General features: G+C 35.7%; 1 protein-coding gene across 13 annotated transcripts in view; it reads right to left on the reverse strand.

The window, feature by feature from the left end:
• Positions 1-524: 524 nt before the first annotated feature.
• The window catches only part of DYNC1I2 (dynein cytoplasmic 1 intermediate chain 2), a 59,309-nt gene continuing 39,495 nt past the window's right edge, over positions 525-20,338 (reverse strand). For 8 of the 13 annotated variants that reach the window (XM_077883337.1, XM_077883346.1, XM_077883342.1 and 5 more), the window contains 5 exons: positions 20,012-20,145; positions 18,568-18,712; positions 5,019-5,159; positions 3,030-3,155; positions 525-1,441 (listed from right to left, as the gene is read on the reverse strand). In XM_077883337.1, coding sequence (XP_077739463.1) covers positions 1,328-1,441; positions 3,030-3,155; positions 5,019-5,159; positions 18,568-18,712; positions 20,012-20,145 — 660 coding nt within the window. In that variant the 3' untranslated portion in view covers positions 525-1,327. The remainder of the gene's footprint in view (positions 1,442-3,029; positions 3,156-5,018; positions 5,160-18,567; positions 18,713-20,011; positions 20,146-20,338) is intronic. The other 5 variants (XM_077883347.1, XM_077883343.1, XM_077883348.1 and 2 more) reach the window with 1 other exon arrangement.

Consider the following 20,338-nt stretch of genomic DNA (forward strand, 5'->3'; position numbering starts at 1 on the left):
AATATTCCTAGTCGATTATTACTTACATTAGACGATATTCGTAGTTTAGAAGTTTTATTATTTGGAAATTCATCTTCCAACGGATCTTGGTTAGAATTATAAAACAACAACAAAAATGTTCAAATTCTGGTGTCTATTCTTCTTTCCTAGTTTATTTTCTGTTGAATAAACAATAGTTTAACTTTTGAAGGCCAAGAGGTTAGGACAGACAATTGAAAGTGGATAAAATAAAGGAAATGGACAATTTTAGTGGATAAAATAAAGATCTGATCATTATGCTTTCCTCTAATCCTGAAACAGGTTGATTTCAAAATTTAGTCTTAGCTATTTGTCACTCACCTTTCAGACTTGCTTTTATATACAAAGGTTGTGTGGTAACAGGTCTCAAGATGTAGAGGTGATTCACAAAGTTCATTTGAACACTGTTCCCTCATAGCTACTACTGCAACCATGAAATCAATTTCTCTCAAAGGAGGTTTTAGTCATAGAGAACTCACATACATAATAATCTCAGTCAATGAAAATAATAGACAGCTTTCTGTTTATTCTTTAGACTAAATGCATATCAGATGGAAAGTAAATAAGGGAGTAAAGCAAAAGTTAACCTAGGAGAAATTTTTTTTCACTGACAGGTTAAACATTAATTCATAATGCATCAAAAGATTTATTACATTTTAATGCATGGCATATTTAAGACACAAAACTTTATGAGATTTGAGGTGACTGCTTATAACAAGAGCTTTAAGAAAGAAATGAAAAAAGACATTTTATAAAAGGGATGGGAAAATTAAAATTGCAAGGCTAAATCAAAATGAAAATCTGAAAAGTTAAAGCATATTTGTTTTTATTTATAGACAGCTATCACATGAGTTATAAAGAAAAAGGATATTAGAATGGAACTTGGATAGATGTATGCATGCTATGGCTAAGAAATAATGTTCTTACATATTATGGTTAGTGAGAACATTATCAGTATAACAGGGACTTGTGATTTAAAAATATGCAGAACTTAATCTGTATTTTAGAAATAACTTGTATAGTGTTATAAGTTGAAAAGAATTAAAAAGAATAACTAATACCAAATATACACCTGTTTATAAGAATTCAGAAAAGGCTGCAATCTGTATTAAAAATGACACAAATTCAAAACAAGATGCATGTTATATAAAAAGGGACATTTTAAGATTTACTTGCTGCATTAAATCCATGGTTAAATCCACGAAATTTCCTTTTAATTAACATTTAGACAGAAACATGCAAATAGTCTTAGGTTCTACTTAGAGACTTCCCCAAATCCACTAAGGCTACAATATCCCCTATCTGGGAGCTAAGCAGGTATTCGGGTAGCTGCTTCCTCCTCTGCATCAGCTCGGTTTGCATTAATTTCTGCAAGTGTTCGGCCGAACCGTGCCCATTCATCATTTCGGGGGACAGCAATCTGCTGTTAAAAGAAAGACAATGTTTTATGTACACTAAAATAAAAAAAGATCATCTTACCCAGTATTTCAGTTTGTTTTCAAATAATTTTTCCATTAAAAAGTAATAATTGACATAAATGGTCTTTCCATAATTACAGGGAATATAACAATGCTTTACAATACATTTCAAAACAAAAGATGATGTTTGGGAAGTGTGTTGTGACAGCCTCAGAATTGCTTTTGCTGTTATCACCATCAGTACAAGAGAGAATAACAATGATGCTCTGCAAATATAATTCCCATGCACTATCTCATGGATTTTGCTGGTGGGGAGGAATTCTTCAAAAATTTTTACTTCTTGCTCTATTCCAAATACGAAAAAGTTTTTGAAGCATGTTTCAAACACCTGGTTTCTTAGGAGTGTTTATTTTTTTGTTTGGAGCACAAAGTAACCTTTTTCAATATCTTAATCCCTTCATGAGAAGGTACACTATCTCTTACCACATTAGTGATGTATAAACAACTAAAGGGGAAAAGAGCCTCATGATGCTTTTGCCTCTCTGAAGCATCTGATGACGCAGACTTTTCGATAATTGTCATTATCATATTGGAGAAATCTGGACACTGCCATATTAGGGCACAAACCACTCAGTATAGCAAATGAATGTGCCTACTTCTTAACCTGCCATATTAGATCAGATTGGATAGTGATAGCCAACATGCTAGCTACCAGACACATGTGTGACTATTCACACTTAAGTTACTTAAAATGAAATAAAATGTAAAATTCAGTTCTTTAGTTATACTAACCACATTTTAAGTGTTGGACAGCCATATGTGCTTAGTGGCTACTGTATTAGTGCAGATACAGAGCAATTCCATCTATGTGGACAGTTCAATTGTCTATTCTAAATGATTCAATCTACCTCCCTTCAGATCCAATTGCTAGAGGCCACAGGGTGTCCAGAGGGGATGGGGAATCATAAGGCATAGCAAAAGAAAGAGTGACTAAGGCTTCTTTTAGTCAGGGCTAAAAAGGAAATTACTCCTGGATATTGTGTATACCCACCCCAAGTACTAAAGATGAGAGAGATGCAACTCATCCTGCTGGATTCAGTGATATTGCAACAAGGTTCACAAGTCAAGATTCACCTTTCACACAGTCATCAAATAATTCTCAAAAGAAACGACTTTTGATTTCTACTACCTGGCCCAAACAAATCTACAAATGCAGAAAATTAAGAACTTGATTCTATAAAGCCCTGAAGTCTGTAACTCAAAATCTATAACTCAACTGTAACTCCAAATTTCTTCCTCTTCCTGAAGAGTTTCTAATTTCTAGTAATTTCTGCTTCAAGAAATAAGGTACTTCCAATGTATGATATTATCCTCAAAATCCATTGCATGGGGACACAGAACATCCAGTTTAGAAAGAAAATTAATCTCAAGAGTTGCTTCTGTCGTGGAAAAAAGTTTTATCTTTATAATCATATGGTTTATACAATTCTTGAACCTTGAAGACTAGTTTTAGCCACAAATATACCATAACATAACTACAATGCCCTGAAAGCTAAACAGATGTATCGAAATTGCAGGCAGTGAGCCCCATACCTCTCCCACGTCATATATGACAATCTGTCCTTCAGAATCACCCACAGCAATCTCTCTTCCAGAATGGGTCCATCTTACACGATTAAGAGCAGGATTACCCTCCACAGAAATGCTAGCAGTTGGCACCTAAAGTCATTTAAAATATAGTGCAGTGTTAAAAGTTTCATCAAGATTTCTATAAACATGTAAAACAGTAACTCTTCTTTCTTCCAATCTGGCTACGTTTTTTAAAACAAAGATGAAAATAGATAAAGAATTTTTCCAACTTTCTTCCTGTTCAGTGATATATTATGAATGACATTACAGTCAATCCTTGAAAATGGTTTGGGAAAATAACTTAAGTTCTTATATAAGAAATTCTCCCATGACTGGATACATACATCATTTTGAAAGATCTTCTCTTAATAAAGGATTTTGTTGTTATTTTAACTCTTTTAAGAAATCAAGCTGTTTGAAAACGGATGGCCAAAATCCCATTTTAAAGAAACATTTCAAAAGCCCTCATAAACAGATTACAGTTCAATTTTAAAGGACAGAAATTACTTCTGTAGCTTGTGACTCTGTCAGCTGAAACCTGTGATTTGAGCCACAGTTCCTAGAAACAGTTCATACTGAAGGTGCAGTATGGGTCTTTCCAAAGCTCTTGTTCTCATGAACTGTCTAGAGCAGGGGAGGATGATAACCCCAACACAATGGCGCGCACACACACACACACACATCCGCCCCCGGAATCTGACTGTACTTCTCTTATGCTGAGGAAAAAGAGATTTATTTGCCACACACAGAGCAAACATTCAATGTGACTCAGACTGGAAGCACAATAAAATTTTTGAAACCTGATTAAAAGTAATCCTTTAAACTGACACTAGTCATTCTTGGACGACTAATTTAACTCCTGGAATGCCAAAACTGTTACAGAGAAAAACTATAATTTAGATATATTCTTTCAATTAATGATTATAGGAAAGGTTCAAATTTAACTGTAACCACAAATCTCAAACACCAAAACCCAAACTAAAAAAATACAATTGGTACCATTCTAGGTAACTATAAAGGTATAATTAAGCCCAACCATTTATTTAGCCAGGGTTTGATACCTTTTCCTAGGAGTATTTGAATGTTCTTCTTCAAACTACTAAACCAGGAATTAGCACACTTAATTACTCTTATATTTCTAATACATAACTTCCTTGCCCCATATAACCATTTTACTTTGGGATTTGGATGGCTACTACCAGAAACAGGAGGAAATATGGGAAAGACTGGGATGTTGGGGAAGGAAACAAGAGACATTCCCTTCAATAATTGTTTCTGACAGAATGGCTAAAATATTACTTCTTACCACCACATATCAATATAGAATTCAAGGAACATTTTAAGCTGAAGTTGGTAAAAATACAAATACCTAAAAATAAGTAATAGCTGTAGTTACACTTCATCACCAATAAGTGGTTTTAACATAGTAATTAGGAAACTTGCTAGTTTCTATATTCATTTTACAGTAACAATATGTTTTCAATCCTTCATGGAACAAGTCATCAAAATACATTTTTCTTTCATTCAAATAAGTCAGGCTAAAACTAATGTTTATGGATGATACACAATTCTGTCAAGGCTAAGAGATAATTTAGAAATTCAGAATTAGGGTTAACATATTTCAACAGTCTGAAACTATCTGCTTTGTAGCCTATGAATGAAAAATATCCCAGTTGCCTTATGACTGACTTTGCCAGGACATTATAGACATGATAGTGCTTTTCAAAAGTAAAAGGAAATGCCCCAGTGCTCTTGGCAACATTATTTCTCCCTTCAGTTCTGCACAGCATGCGGTTTATTATTAAGGGTACAAAGCTTATTTGGTTTCTTTGTGATGAAGCTACAATCACAGAGCCCTTTTACATTCCTTGGGATAAAAGGAATTTCACAAATTATTCAATAAATCTCCAATTTTCTATTTTTCAGTGCAATTTTTGTTATTTTTCTGCTCACCTCTGTGTCGTTATTGAGATTCCACAAATCCAGCCTCCCCATGCCATCCACACAAGCAAACAGGGCTGGGTGGGTGGGTGACCACATAACATCATAAACATAGTCTGAATTATCCTCAAATGAGTACAAAGGCTTGTTATTCTGAAAGGGAAAAGTTGATTCTGAGCATAGTCAAAATATAACATACATTCAACATTTTATGATATTTAACTCAGCCTAGAAAAGTTCCTGTTTGTTTCATTACAGAATTACCTGGAATTATGAACTAAGAATCAACTACTGGACTGCAGTTTCTTTTTAACTTGTAGACATCATACTGTTTTAAAAAAGGAACAGAATGTGCTTCAAACACATTTGTCTATGAGAGGATTCTGGGAGGATGACAGCAACTGCAGTATACTTTTTGAACTCCCCCATAAACCCAAACAAAGCAATGAGGAGAGCAAAACCGAAGATTTACAAACAATACATACAACAAAATCAGGACACAAAGCTCCAAATATAAGTGAGTAGAAACAAACCTCTGCCAACTACAAGACCTATGTCGTACAAACACCTGTGCAGGAAGAAGTGTGGAAAGGCATGGGGCCAGAGAACAGAAGAGCCTCATAGTTGCAGCAAATACTCACTGGGCTGTGTTAGGGAACACGCTGAGTCTGAGAACAGCAGGAAACTGGGAGGGAGTTCAGTGCAATTCTACTTCTAAATAAGTGCAAGCACACTCCAATGTATATTATAAGTAAGGTCTAACGGTGCAGTCTGAGTTTTATAAACTCTCAAAATTAACAAACCAAAGCACCCCCCCCCTTTTTTTTTTTTTTTAATGATAGGCACACAGTGAGAGAGAGAGAGAGGCAGAGACAGGCAGAGGGAGAAGCAGGCTCCATGCACCGGGAGCCCGACGTGGGATTCGATCCCGGGTCTCCAGGATCGCGCCCTGGGCCAAAGGCAGGCGCCAAACCGCTGCGCCACCCAGGGATCCCTTTTTTTTTTTTTTTTTTTTTACCAAAGCCCCTTTTTAAGACAAAGTCTCACCAAAGAGAAACTGCTAGGAGTAGAATCAAAATTGTAGCATACAGCACAGTAGGAACAAAAGGAAAGAGAACACTCCGATAAAAGTAGCAGAGAAAAACAGAAAGGGCACATCTGAGAAAGTATAAGACACAGAGAAATAAATATCCACTTTGCAAAAAACACAGGAGAGAGTTTTAGCCTAGACTACGAAACTAGAAAAGTTATCCTTGCTCATTCTCACCCTCCTAAAAGTAGAGGAAAACTCATTTTACTAGTAGACAATAAGCAACAAAAAACGATCTTAGTCAAATTCCACGCAAAGTCATTATGGCAGATCTTCAATTAATGGTGTCATGACAATTAAATGTATGGACAAGAAGAATGATGGACAAGTCGGATTTGCACATGCACAAGAATGAAGTTGCACCCCTCCTTCCTCATACCATAAAAGTAACTCAACATATACTGGCAGTCCTAGCCACAGCAATCAGACAACGAAGAGAAATAAAACAGGCATCCAAATTGGTAAGAAAGAAGTAAAACTTTCACTACTGGCAGATGACATGATACTATATGTAGAAAACCTGAAAGACTGCACCAAAAAACTGCAAGAAGTTATAAACGAATTCAGTAAAGTCACAAAATACAAAATCAATGTACAGAAATCTGTTGTATTTCTATACACCAACAATGAAGCAGCACAAAGAGAAATTAAGAAAACAATCTCGGGGCAGCCCCAGGGGCTGAGCAGTTTAGGGCTGCCTTCAACCCAGATGTGATCCTGAGGACCTCGGATCGAGTCCCACATCAGGCTCCCAGCATGGAGCCTGCTTCTCCCTCTGCCTGTGTCTCTGCCTCTCCCTCTCTCTCTCTCTCTCTCTCTCTCTCTTTCTCTCTCTCTCTCTCTGTGTGTCTCTCATGAATAAATAAATAAAATCTTAAAAAAAAAAAAGAAAATCTCATTTACAATTGCACTAAAAATGTAAGATACCTAGGAATAAACTTAACCAAAATGGTGATAGACCTGTACCCCGAAAACTATACAACACTGATGAAAGAAACTGAAGATGAAACAAATAAATGGAAAAGACATTCCATGCTCATGGACTGGAAGAACAAATATTGTTTAAATGTCTATAATTAACCAAAGTAACCTACACATTCAATGCAATCCCTGTCAAAATACCAACAGCATTTTTCACAGAACTAGAACAACCAACCATTAAAATTTATATGGAACCACAAAAGACCTCAAATACCCAAAGATATTCTGAAAAATAAGAGCAAAGCTGGAGGTATCACAATTCCAGACATCAAATTATATTACAAAGTTGTAGTAATCAAAACAGTATGATACTGGCACAAAAACAGACACACAGATCAATGGAACAAGAAAGGAAAACCCAAAATAGACCCACAATTATATGGCCAATTAGTCTTCAACAAAGCAGGAAAGAATATCTAATGGAAAAAAGTCTCTTTAACAAATGCTGTTGGAAAACTGGCCAGCTACCTGCAAAAGAATGAAACTGGATCACTTTCTCACACCATATACAAAAATAAGCTCACAGTGGATTAAAGACCTAAATATGAGACCTGAAACCATAAAAATCCTAGAAGGGAACACAGGCAGTAATTTCTCTGACATCAGTTGTAGCAACTCTTTTTCTAGATATGTCTCCTGAGTCAAGGGAAACAAAAGCAAAAATAAACTATTGGAACTGTATCAAAATAAAAAGCTTCTGCACAGTGAAGATAACCATCACTAAAACTATAAAAGGCAACCTATGGAATGGGAAATGATATTTGCAAATGCCATCTCTGGTAGAGGGCTAGTATCCAAAATATATAAAGAACTTACACAACACCCAAAAAACCAAATAATCCAATTTAAAAATGGGCAGAAGATACGAACAAACATTTCTCCAAAGATGTCCAGATGGCCAACAGACACCTGAAAAGATGCTCATCATGATTTATCATCAGGGAAATGCAAACCAAAACTATAATGAGGTGCTCCTGGGTGGCTGTTAGGTGGCTGACTTCCGCTCAGATTGTGATACAGGATCCTGAGATCCAGCCCCACATCGGGCTCCCCACTCAGTGGGGAGTTTGCTTGTCCCTCTCCCTGTTGCCCCTCCCTCTGCTTGTGCTCTTTCACTCAAATGAATGAATAAAATCCTTTAAAAAAAGGAACCAGGAAATATCACCTCACACCTGTCAGAATGGCTAAGATCAACAACACAAGAAATGACAGGTACTGGCGAGGATGTGGAGAAAAAGGAACCCTCTGGCACTCTTGTGGGAATGCAAACTGGTACACCCACTGTGCAAAACGGTATGAAAGTTCTTCAGAAAGTTAAAAATAAAGGTCATCCTATGATCCAGCAATGACATTGCTGGGTATTTACTCAAAGAATATCAAAAACACTAATTCGAAGGATATATGCACCCCTATGTTTAAAGCTGCATTATTTACAATAGGCAAGATATGGAGGAAGCCCAAGTGTCCACCTACTGATGAATAAAGAACACACACACACACACACACACACACACACACACAGGAATATTATTCAGCCATAAAAAAGAATGAAATCTTACCATTTGCAATGACATGGGTGGATCTAGAGAGTATAATACTAATCAGTGAGTCAGAAAAAGACAAATATCGTATGATTTCACTTCTTGGAATTGAGTTGAATTTAAGAAACAAAGGGAAGAAAAGAAAGAGACAAACCAAGAAATAGACTCTTAACTATAGAAAACTGATGGTTACCAGAGGAAAGGTACGTGTTGGGGGATAGAGGTTAAACAGGTGATAGGATCAAGGAGTGCACTTGTGATGAGCAGCAGGTGATGTATACAATTGTTGAATCACTATATCGTATGCCTGAAACAACATAACACTATTAGGTTAAGTAACCGGAATTAAAATATAAACTTAAAAAAAGAAAAGAAAGTAACTCAAAATGTATGACACATCCAAATAAAGAGGTAAAGCTATATATAACTCTTACCAGGAAGCACAGGAGTAAGTTGTTGTAACTTTGGACTTGCCAATGGTTTCAAAACCCAAAGCACAAACAATAAAAGTCAATAAATTGGGCTATATCAAAATTAAATACTCTTGTGCTTCAAACAATACCTTCAAAAAAGTGAAAAGACAACATATACAATACAAGAAAATATCTGGAAATCAAAGTGACTTGTATCTAGAACACTTAGAACTCATTAATAAAAAGGGGAAAATATGCCAATCAAAAAATTGGGCAAAGGATTTGAACAAACTTTTCTCTAAAGGAGATCCACAAACAGCAAGTAATCATTTAAAAAGATGTTCAACATCATAATTCATCAGGGAAATGCAAATTGAAACCACAATGAGATTTCATTTCACACACTAGGATGTCCATAATAAAAAGGACAGATAATAGCAAGTGTTGGCGAGGATGTAAGAAATCAGAACCCTCATACATGCTGGTGGAAATATAAATTAGTACAGCTGTTTTGAAAAATAGTTTGTTACTCAAAATGCTAATAATTAGAGTTAACACATGACCCAACAATTCCTCTCCTAGGTATATACCCAAAAGAAATGAAAACATATGTACACAACAACAATTTGTATGTAAGTGTTCACAGCAGTATTATTCACAACACCTCAAAAGTGGAAACAACCTAAAAATTCCTAACTAAAGAATGGATAAACAAAAAGCAATACATCCATATAATAGGATAGTATTTGGTCATAAAAGTAATGAAGTACTGATACATACCACACATGGATAAGCTTGAAAATATTATATGATGTGAAAGAAGCCAATCACATATTGTGATGCCATGAAATGTCTATAACAGGAAGTTCCACAGAAACAGAAAGTAGATTAGGTTGTTTCCAGGAGCTGGGTGAAAGGGAAAAGGAGGAGTGACTGCTAATGGATAAAGGTTTCTTTCTGAAATTTGAAAATGTTCTAAAATTTGATGGTGATGATAGTGCACACCTCTGTGTATACTAAGAATTGCACACTTTAAAAGGGTAAGTTTTATGGTATATGAATTGTATCTCAATAAGCTGTTATTTAAAAAAGAAAAAAGAGATAAAGTGAATTTTTTAAAAAGTGGTAGACAGAAATGAACAAAAAGATACACCTATAAAGGCAGCCCCTGAAAAAGAAAATCAAAACAATACTATATATGAAAAATAGTAACTCAAGAGAACTCTCCTAAAATAAAAGCTTGAAACTACATATTTAAGAGTATCCTGTGTATCTGGGAAAATCAACCCTTTGAAGAAAAGGGGAAAAAAAAATGTAATCACTCAGGTTTTCTAAGACCAGGTCACAATTAAGGAAAAGAAAATCAGATTGTCCTCAGACTTTTTAACAACAATGCTTTTTGCCAGAAGATGACAGAATAATATATTTAAGGTAATCAAAAAAAATGTATTTCATGGATTTTATACACAGCCAAATTGCCCTTTGTAACCTGACACTTGTGCATATAAAAATAATGCATCCACAAGCATGCTACTGCAGAATGAACCTCAGATGACCAAAACAAAAAAACAAAAAAAAAACCCTGAGGAGATGTCACTGTAAGGACAGGAAAATACCAAGTGATTCATGAGGGTAAAGTTCTCTTTCTGGAAGTATACACAATCTACAACTATATACAACATTATGAACAATACAGTAAGAATGCAAAATCCAGACTGAGAAACTAACAGGAAAACCAACCTGGTTTCTTCCTCTGTAACAATAACCAAGAAGAGAGGGAAGGAAGCCCTATCTTAAGAGGGGCTCAAAAGATGTGTCAATTACAAACATAAGGAGCTCATTTGAATCTTGCTTCAAACAAATAGTAAAAAAAAAAAAAAAAAAAATTTTAACATCGATGGGCTATTTAATAAAACTAAGAAATTACTGTTTATTTATTTTTTGGGGGGTGTTATACAGAGTCTCATGGTTATGTTTTTTAGGCTTTATTTTTTAAAGATACATACTGGATATTTGTAGATGAAAAAATATGTCTGCATTTGCTTTAAAATCCAGGGGTAGGGAGGGATTGTACATGGGAATGAATCAAACAAGACTGGTCATGTGTTGATAATTGTGGGAGCTAGGTAATGGGTTTATGATACCATGAATTCATTATACTCTTCCTTTTTGCCTTTGTATCTACTTAGAATTTTCTATAATCAAGAGTTTAAAAATATTTATAATTTTCAGATATACAGTAAATGTTGAAAGCATGACTTAATGGCCAAAAATGTTTGCTTGTAATTAAGAAATATTTTTACAAAACTTAAAAGCAAGAAACAGAAACTAAGGTTTTTTTCCTCTCCAGATCACTATTTCCTATAACTCTCTTTGGTAACAATGCCAAATAAAGTCTCACTCTGATGGAGTGGTTTTCAACATAGGATGGGCATCACAATCATCTGCCGAGCTTTTTAGAAATCCAGACACAGCCTCCCACCCAACCATAATAATTCATCAGTGTTTCTGGTGTTGTTGCACTAGTGATTCTGATGCACAACATGATTAAGAGCCACCATGCTAAGGTATATTACTCTTGAGGTGATAGTTTTATTTATTATTAAAACAGAAGTTGTTCAGAATTAACATCATGTTCACATGCTCAACTCTGTAAGACTATATACTGGTCTAGATAATTTTCTAAAGAAGGAGTTATCAAAAGAAAAATGGGCAAAAGACCTGAATAGGTATGTCATAAAATGGCCACAAAACATGAAAGATTTGTTGAACCTCATTAGTCTTAGGTAATGCAAACTAAAACCACAATGTAATACAACTGCACGCATCAGAATTATTAAAGTGAAAAAAGGCAGAATATATTAAGTGTTGAGAAGGCAGCAGAACGGGGAATTTTCATATGCTACTAAATACTAAAATATTTAGTATGCTAAATATTTAATATTTAAATGCTACTAAAATATCATTTTCATATGGATTATAAACTGGTAAAACTATTTTGGAAAATTGCTTGTCAGTATCTACTAAAGCAGAACAAAGGCATATCCTATAGCCAAGTATTTTACTCCTAGGTATACACCCAACAGAAATGAGTGCTTATCTCCATCAAAAGACAACTACAACTATGCGAGTAGCAGCATTATTCATAACAGCCCCAAACTGCAATCAACCAAATACCACCAGCAGTAGAATGGATAAACTGTGGTATACTTACATACCAGAATAGTATACAAAGAGAGAAAAATCTACAGCTCTACTCAACAATATGAATGAATCTCACAAACATAATATTAATAAGCAAAAGCAGCCAGCTATAAATATTATATGATTCCATTTTTATAAAACATGAAAAAAGCTGTATGTAAATTATATTATAATGTTTATAATGAAAAAGAAGACTGCTAAATATCTCAGGAAATTATTCAGATGAAATGTTTCATCTACTCAGTGCACTATGAGGCAGCCAGAGAAAAAAGCAGAATGTATTATAGCTGGGTAAAAGATTATATTAAAAATAAATGGCAACAAGTTCCCAAAATTTTTTTAAATGTGATTATAGACCTTTCATAATTGTTTTAAGTTTAATTTAGAAAACATGATCATCGAAGGACAAATTTTTTTTTAAAAAAGAAATCACACATTTAACATCAAATACTGTTTCATAAAATATTAATTTTACATAACTGCAAATTAAAATCCCAAATGGGTCACCTAAAGTACTTTTTAGTGGTAATATTTTTTCTTAACTTGAAGACAACTTCTGCCTAAATGGCAGAGAGGCAGTAGGGAGGAGTTGAAGAGGGGTACAAGCCCAGAACATTGTCTCAGGGCTACCAAAAACTAATTTTAAGGCTTTGGAAAAGTCACTTCATTATTCTAAGCCCCTATTTCCGTATTTATAAAACAAAGGTTTTCTATCAGTGGTTCTGACCCTTCACTATACATTGTAATCCTTCTAACTCTGAAAAAATTTTTAAAATACGCTGTTGCTTGGATCTCCCCCTTAAGATATTTTTATTTAATTAGCCTGGCATGCCAGAGCACTAAAAGTTTTAAAAGTTGCCCAGGTTATTCTAATGTGACCAAAACTAAGAACCACTTAACTAAATAATGCCAAAAGGTCACTGAAGCTCTAAAATTCTTACAAATAAAATATCTGCAAACATATCTGCCAAAAGAATGAATCAAAACAAGCTTCTCTGAATGACAGATAGCATCTGGATATGCAAAAGCAGCTCATTCTAGTACAGTGATGCAAATAAACACTGTATGGTCAAGTGAGAAGCCAAATTTTTTCTGAGTTCTTTACAATTATGTGTTGGGTTGAATAGTGTGCTCCACCCCCTGTGCAAATTCGCATCCATCTAGAATCTGTAAATGTGATGATATTTAGAAACAGGTTCTTTGCAGGTATAATCAAGGTTAAGTTGAAGCTATACTGCATTAGAGTAGGCCTCAAATCTAGCGTAACTGTGGTCTTAAGAGAGAAAAATTTGTACAGAGACACAAACAGGGAGGGAGAATGCCAGTGATGACAGAGGCAGAGACTGGAGTGATACAGCTGCAAGCCAAGAAGCACCAGGATTGCTGGCAACCACCAGAAGCTTAGTGAAGAGGCAAGGAACACAGGAACAGATTCTCCCTCAGAGTCTCCAAAGTCACCAACCTTGCCAACATCTCGATTTTAGACTTCCAGCCTCTAGAACTATGAAATAACAAATTTCTGTTGTTTAAAGCCACCTAGTTTGTGGCAATTTGTTTCAGCAGCCCTAGGAAACTAATACAATAATTCTATAGTTTTCTAAGGTACCTGGGGAGTTCCTGATTAATAACGACGAGTCCTATAGTAAATACACAAACATAACAGTGAGGTGCTTGCCAGAGAACTGGGAAATAAGTATGTTCTCACTTGGATCAGAAGAGAAACAGAATCTCTTTAAAAAGGAATAATTCTAGGGTCAGAAATATCTTCCTATATAACCTGACTGAAGATATGAACTTTTTGAGAAGGAATGTGTCTATTAAAAGCAATGGAAATACAAAGAAGCAGAGTCTTTAAAAGAAAAATGAAGACAGTATCCTATTCTAGCATTGTCCAGGACAGAGTCTCAGCTCGTGGATTCTGAGTTACCACCCATGGCAAGGCTATCTCTATGTGAAAATGAATGAATCACACTATCTTTGCTTGATGCCATTAAACATTCAAATTAGAACACTTCTTTTGTTCCAATTCCTTGCTCACCAAGCAATCTTCTGATTGTAATTTGGCTTCCCACGTGGGTTGTCTACAGGGAAACAATGGGCTGGTCAGGCCAGCATGAGTATCTGGGCCTTGTGGCAGTTGTTTCTCATTGTTAAATTAATAAATTGACCCTCTCCATATCGGTGTCTTAGAAGCCTGTTAGTTCCAGTCAGCACTCCCTAGCTAATCAACTCTAGTAGACTGACAAGACTAAGTTTCTGAATATGCAAAGAACAGGCTGGACTAGCCAAGCAGGAGGTTACTACAGCAAATGCTAACATGGAGGCCTGGGTCCCAAAGGTCAGAAAGCCTTCCCCAAGAAACACTCCAAGTTCGAAGCATTTTTTCATTTGAACTTGTCTAATATGTGCACAGTTGCTATTTCAACATTAGGAAAATCTTTTTAACCCTGTTTTAAAACTGGTATTCTCTAAGAATTACATAATGAAGCTAAATATAAAAGAGGATTTAAGACATCCAGGATTGTGAAAAAAAATTTAAGGTGTATGGACTACTGAAGGTTGAAATCTACCTACTCTTACCACATTAATGATTTTAATTTTTTTTAATAAAATCATTTTTATTTTTATTTTTTTATGATAGAGAGAGAAAGAGAGAGAGAGAGAGGCAGAGACATAGGCAGAGGGAGAAGCAGGCTCCATGCACCGGGAGCCCAACGTGGGATTCGATCCCGGGTCTCCAGGATCGCGCCCTGAGCCAAAGGCAGGCGCTAAACCGCTGCGCCACCCAGGGATCCCTTAATCTTTTTTTTTTTTTTTTAAGATTTTATTTATTTATTCATGATAGGCACAGAAGAGAGGCAGAGACACAGAGAGGTAGACGGAGAACCAGGCTCCCTGCAGGGAGCCTGATGTGGGATTCAATCCCGGGATCCCAGGATCACCATGCCCTGAGCTGAAGGCAGGTGCTCAACCACTGAGCCACCCAGGCATCCCTAATGATTTTAATCTTGACACTTAATGGTAAATACAGTTCTGACAGGTATTTTTTCTGAGACTACAATATATATACTATGCATACATGCAAACATCTTGGCCCCAAATAAATAATTATTGTATTTTAAAAGTAATTTGTAACAGGTATGGTTAAATGTGGTAAAAATTAAGCTAATTTACAAGGTCTACTCGTAATCAAGCTCTTACGGAATCCTCTGGTTACCATCCAGAAGTTTCACTCCTCACACAGTCCTCCTACCCTTTTTCATGGCTGCCAAAGTACTCCTGTTGTGAATACTCAACTCTGGCATTTTGAAAAGGTAATAATGTCTTCCAAGTATACTAGAAGCAATGTCTTGGTTGGTATAAACTTTACCAAAATGTGGAAAATCATCTACCTCTGTTTATCTTCTTTACTAAAAATAAGTGAGTTTAAAAAAAATCATGAAAACAATTTGATGATCCAGAACTCTGTCACTGCATTATAAATTCCTGACTAGGCAAAAATTAGAAGCTGACTACAGAAGTAGATTACTTTAAATTTGAGGCAGTGTCAAATTGAAGTTTCTGGGATTTTTTGGAGGACTTATAAAATGGGAGAAAAAAAAAAGAGGAATCTTGTTTTGCTCTTAGGATAGAGCCAGATCTCAAAGGACAAAAAGATACAGCAATTTTTTAATAATTTGTTCCTTCCAACTTATGGGGGCTCCATTTCCAGAGTCAGAAAACCCTTAAAAAAAGTAGAGGCAGAGAAGAGAAACATCTGAAGTCTGTTAAATTCATGAAAGTGAAAATACTGGTTTAGAAAGCTTACTATGGAATTAGAACAATGTTTTTAAAGAGATTATTTAAAAGTCTTGCCTACTGGGGTGCGCCTGGGTGGCTCAGTTGGTTAAGCTTAGGTTTTAGCTCAGGTTGTGATCTTGGGATCATGAGCTTGAGCCCCATGTTGGGCTTCACACTCAGCAGGAAGTCTGCTAGAGATTCTTTCTGCTACCGCCTGCCCCCCAAATAAATCCTTAAAAAAAAAAAATCACCTTGCTTGTTATTCATAACCTTTGTATTGGAGAGCACAGAGGCTCTATTGAATTTTTGGCGGGGTAGAAATAAATACCAGCAACACAGGTGACCATGAAGTATAAATCCAAGATCAAAACAATGATGCTGGGAGCCATGATATAAGCAAATAAAAAAATATGTACTTATTAATATATTGTTGCTCTTCTAGCCTTCATAGAGAATTATTTGTGTGCAGAAAAGTTAGAAGAAAAAGTAATTCTTCTGATAAAGTTTTAGAGGGCCCTTAAACATATATAAAAACACCCTGTTCTATGTTGGCTCTTCCTTTGGCCACTAACACTGGAGAAATATGTACATGTGTATGTATGTGGGGGGAGGTAGACATATCACAGTTGAATGAATAAATGAAGCCCACAGAGGAACGCAATGCGTAGCTCAATTAGCAAAGAAAGAGATATGCCTGCCTGTCATTCTTATTCAGAAGGCAGTTCTATGTTGAAATACAGCAAAATACAAGAATAAAAAATACCAACCACCAATCAACCAGCTGTGTGAGTACCACAAAAGCAAGCATCAATCAGTCTGCTATCACAGACAGAAGTTCTGTCTTGCTTAGGCAATGAAGAGGAATTCTTCATTTTCCAGTCTTGCTGGTAATATGCGCAGGGATGGAAGCCTCAAATTTAAATCTAAAAGACTAGCAACTGAAGGCCTGAGATATTAAAATAAATCTACAAATTCATAAAAGATTCTTTTCAATTACTAGAAAGGAAGGTGTTCAACAACCTAATAAATAAATGTCTCTTGTGTTTATATAAAGGACTACTAAGGTGAAAGCACACCAAAAAACATACTTACTTACAGGCCTGCCTGCAGACTACACAGAAATAGTTGGCTTCATTTTTCCTATTCTGTATCTTGCTTTGGCTTTACTAGCTAGGTCATACAGTTCCTTGCTTGTAGTTGTAAGAATCTTCTACCTTTTTTCATTGAAAACTCTCATAAAAAAAAACAAAAATTCAAGAACAATACAAGAAAGAAAACAGACAAGAGATAAAACACATTCAGAGCTCTGTCTCATCCCCATGAAATAGGAACTGAACATTGCTAAATGCCTATTACATGTTAGACACTGTGTTAAGCACTTTTCTATGTATTTCCTTCATTAGCCTTAACTGCTATTTTTATGCTCACTAATGCCAAACATGAAAATGCTCGAATTTAAAAGCCAAGCTTTTAGAGGCAAAGTTTTCTAACTCATTTCATATTACACTGAAAGAAAACATCATGAAAGAGCAAGAATGAACAGCGAGTCCATCCCAGATTTCTGAGGCTAGCATTTGATATATGAATTTACTGTATGTAATATCTCTTAAGACCACTAGGTCTCCTCAAAGAAACTGAAGAACCAGAGAAGGTCTCTAAACTCTGTCTCATGATAAACTATTCAAAATGTCAACATCTAGAATAAGGCAAATCGAAACATGAAAAAAATACAGCTTAAAAATTTAACCTCATTTAAATAGAATAGTCTGATAGTCTGATGATGCAGCTTTGCCAACTACAATGCAATACTGCAGAATGGCTACACAGCAAAGTCAAGGCTTCTTACATTTAATATGGGGTCAAATGAACCTATGAGGCCTATCACAAGAAGTAACATTCCCTTCATGGATTTGCCTTGAGACTTTCACTGAAGCAGGACAATGTCACATTTATCTGGAATTGCTAAAGGATCACAAAGCACTTTATATTATAGGGGCTTTTTCAAATAACCGAAGGTTATTAAAAGCAAAACTATTTATTTATTGTGGAAAACAAAAATATATATTCACCCATGCCTTTACACAATATTTCCTTAATGATTTAAGTTTGTTATGTATAGCCTTATTGTATATCAGTTTTTTGTCTTTTCTCATTTTCCGTCGCTCTGTAAGCCACTGCAGCCTTTAAAAGCTCTTCCAAGAGCAAATGTATGGCCTTGTGTTGGGCTATACACAACTATGTAAGACATATGAGAAATACTCAGGCGCTTTTTCCCCAACTCATTTCAGAGTAAACAGTTCTGTGCTTGGAAAGCCTGAAGTGAGAAGACTGGTCTTTGGTTTTGTGTGGGGTTAACATATTTATCAGCACACTTTTATGAAAACTACAAAACCCAGTGGCTAACTCATGTTCAGCATAACTTCTTATCAGGTTTGATCTATCAGTGAATCATTCTAAGCTATTAGAAAGCTTTTCATCTTTTCCATGCAGAATTAGAGCACCACCTTGTGTCAGAAACCCAAGGAAATGAGCAAACATCTGTTTTTAGATACCTTCGTTGTCCAAAGTTTTACTGTCCAGTCAAATGATGAAGTGACAAAAAGATGTGAGAAGTCCACTGCTCCAACAGCTGCATGACAATGGATACCAGTGATTGGTCCTTGATGTCCCTCAAACATCTCACTGATTCCAGCTTTGCTATTTCATAAAAGTGAAAATATTAGGGAAATCTCTTGGAAGTGGACTGCTTACAAATACATTTTATTAAGGATTATATATCACATTTTGACAGAATTTCAACAAACCTAACTCTGCTTAGAACACATCAGAGTAACTTATGTTTTTTTTTTAAGAGTTTATTTATTTATTCATGAGAGATACAGGGGGAGAGAGAGAGAGAGAGAGAGAGAGAGAGAGGCAGAGACACAGGCAGAGGGAGAAGCAGGCTCCATGTAGGGAGCCCAACGTGGGACTTGATCCCATGTCTCCAGGATCACACCCTGGGCTAAAGGTAGCACTAAACCGCTGAGCCACCCAGGCTGCCTCAGAGTAACTTATGTTGAGTGTTACTCAATCCAGACTTGGTAACACTACTAAAGCATTAAGTACATTTTGAACCATAAACATGCTGTTGGCAACAAAACTCACAAGTCCAATTATCTGAGATGATGGAACAGAGACGAAGAGAGACTATATGCAAGAGAGAAAATCCAGGCTACTACTTTTATATCAAAAGCTTTGGGGATCCCTGGATGGCTCAGCGGTTGAGCATCTGCCTTTGGCCCAGGGCGTGATCCTAGAGTCCCAGGATCGAGTCCCACATCAGGCTCCCTGCATGGAGCCTGCTTCTCCCTCTGCCTGTGTCTCTGCCTCTCTCTCTCTCTCTCTCTCTCTCTGTCTCTCATGAATAAATAAATAAAATCTTAAAAAAAAAAAAAAAAAAGCTTTGAAGCTGATTTGTATTTGAGATGAAATCTGGACCCTCCAGTTTTTTTTTTAAGGAAAGAATTGGTAAGGTACAGCTAGACAATTTCAAAACAGACTGAACAGCAGGAGAAATACTAGTCAATTTAAAATGTGTACGTGACATTACTACACAATTATCAGGAAGATGAACTAAAGCTCAAGGTTCAAATAAATCAAAATGGAAAATCAGGCTGAAAATCTTATTTACAACTTTACGGGTCAGTATGTGGCATGTGCATATTGTATCTGCAATTGCTGAAAGCTACTTCCTACCACTAACTTCTGTGTGTACATGCACACACACAAAACCACAACACACCACACTTAAGATCCAGAACATATCATGACCCAAATAATCTTTTGCTTTAAAAAGTATTTAAGTTTTAATTTTATATACCTGAACTCAAATACAATTTGTCAAAAATAATGAGTGGCTCTATGACAAATTTCTACTTAAACAAGGGGCATTTGTTTTAATGAGATTATTAAAAGGAGAAATTTAAATAATTGCAAATTCCAGTTTAGATTTACCTGCCATGGCGGCATGCTGTGTACACAGAACCTTCCTCACTCCCAACAACAAAGTTGTTGACATCTCCAACAGGGAAGGACATAGATGTCACAGCTACTGCCTTTGACTGTTTATGAACCAATTCCATGCTATCCTACGTAGAAAAAAATTGAGGAAATTATTTACAAGCTTGCAACTTTTAATTTTCTAAGAAACATTTCTAATTTTAATTGGTTTATGAACAATTCTTTTATTATATAATACTTATACAAATTTACTTTCATTAAATGAAGCAGGTTTGAAAATAAAGTATATACACAATAAACTATATCTAATACACGTTTTGG

Source organism: Canis aureus, chromosome 34, assembly GCF_053574225.1.
Source record: "Canis aureus isolate CA01 chromosome 34, VMU_Caureus_v.1.0, whole genome shotgun sequence".
In the NCBI taxonomy this organism is placed as follows: domain Eukaryota; kingdom Metazoa; phylum Chordata; class Mammalia; order Carnivora; family Canidae; genus Canis; species Canis aureus.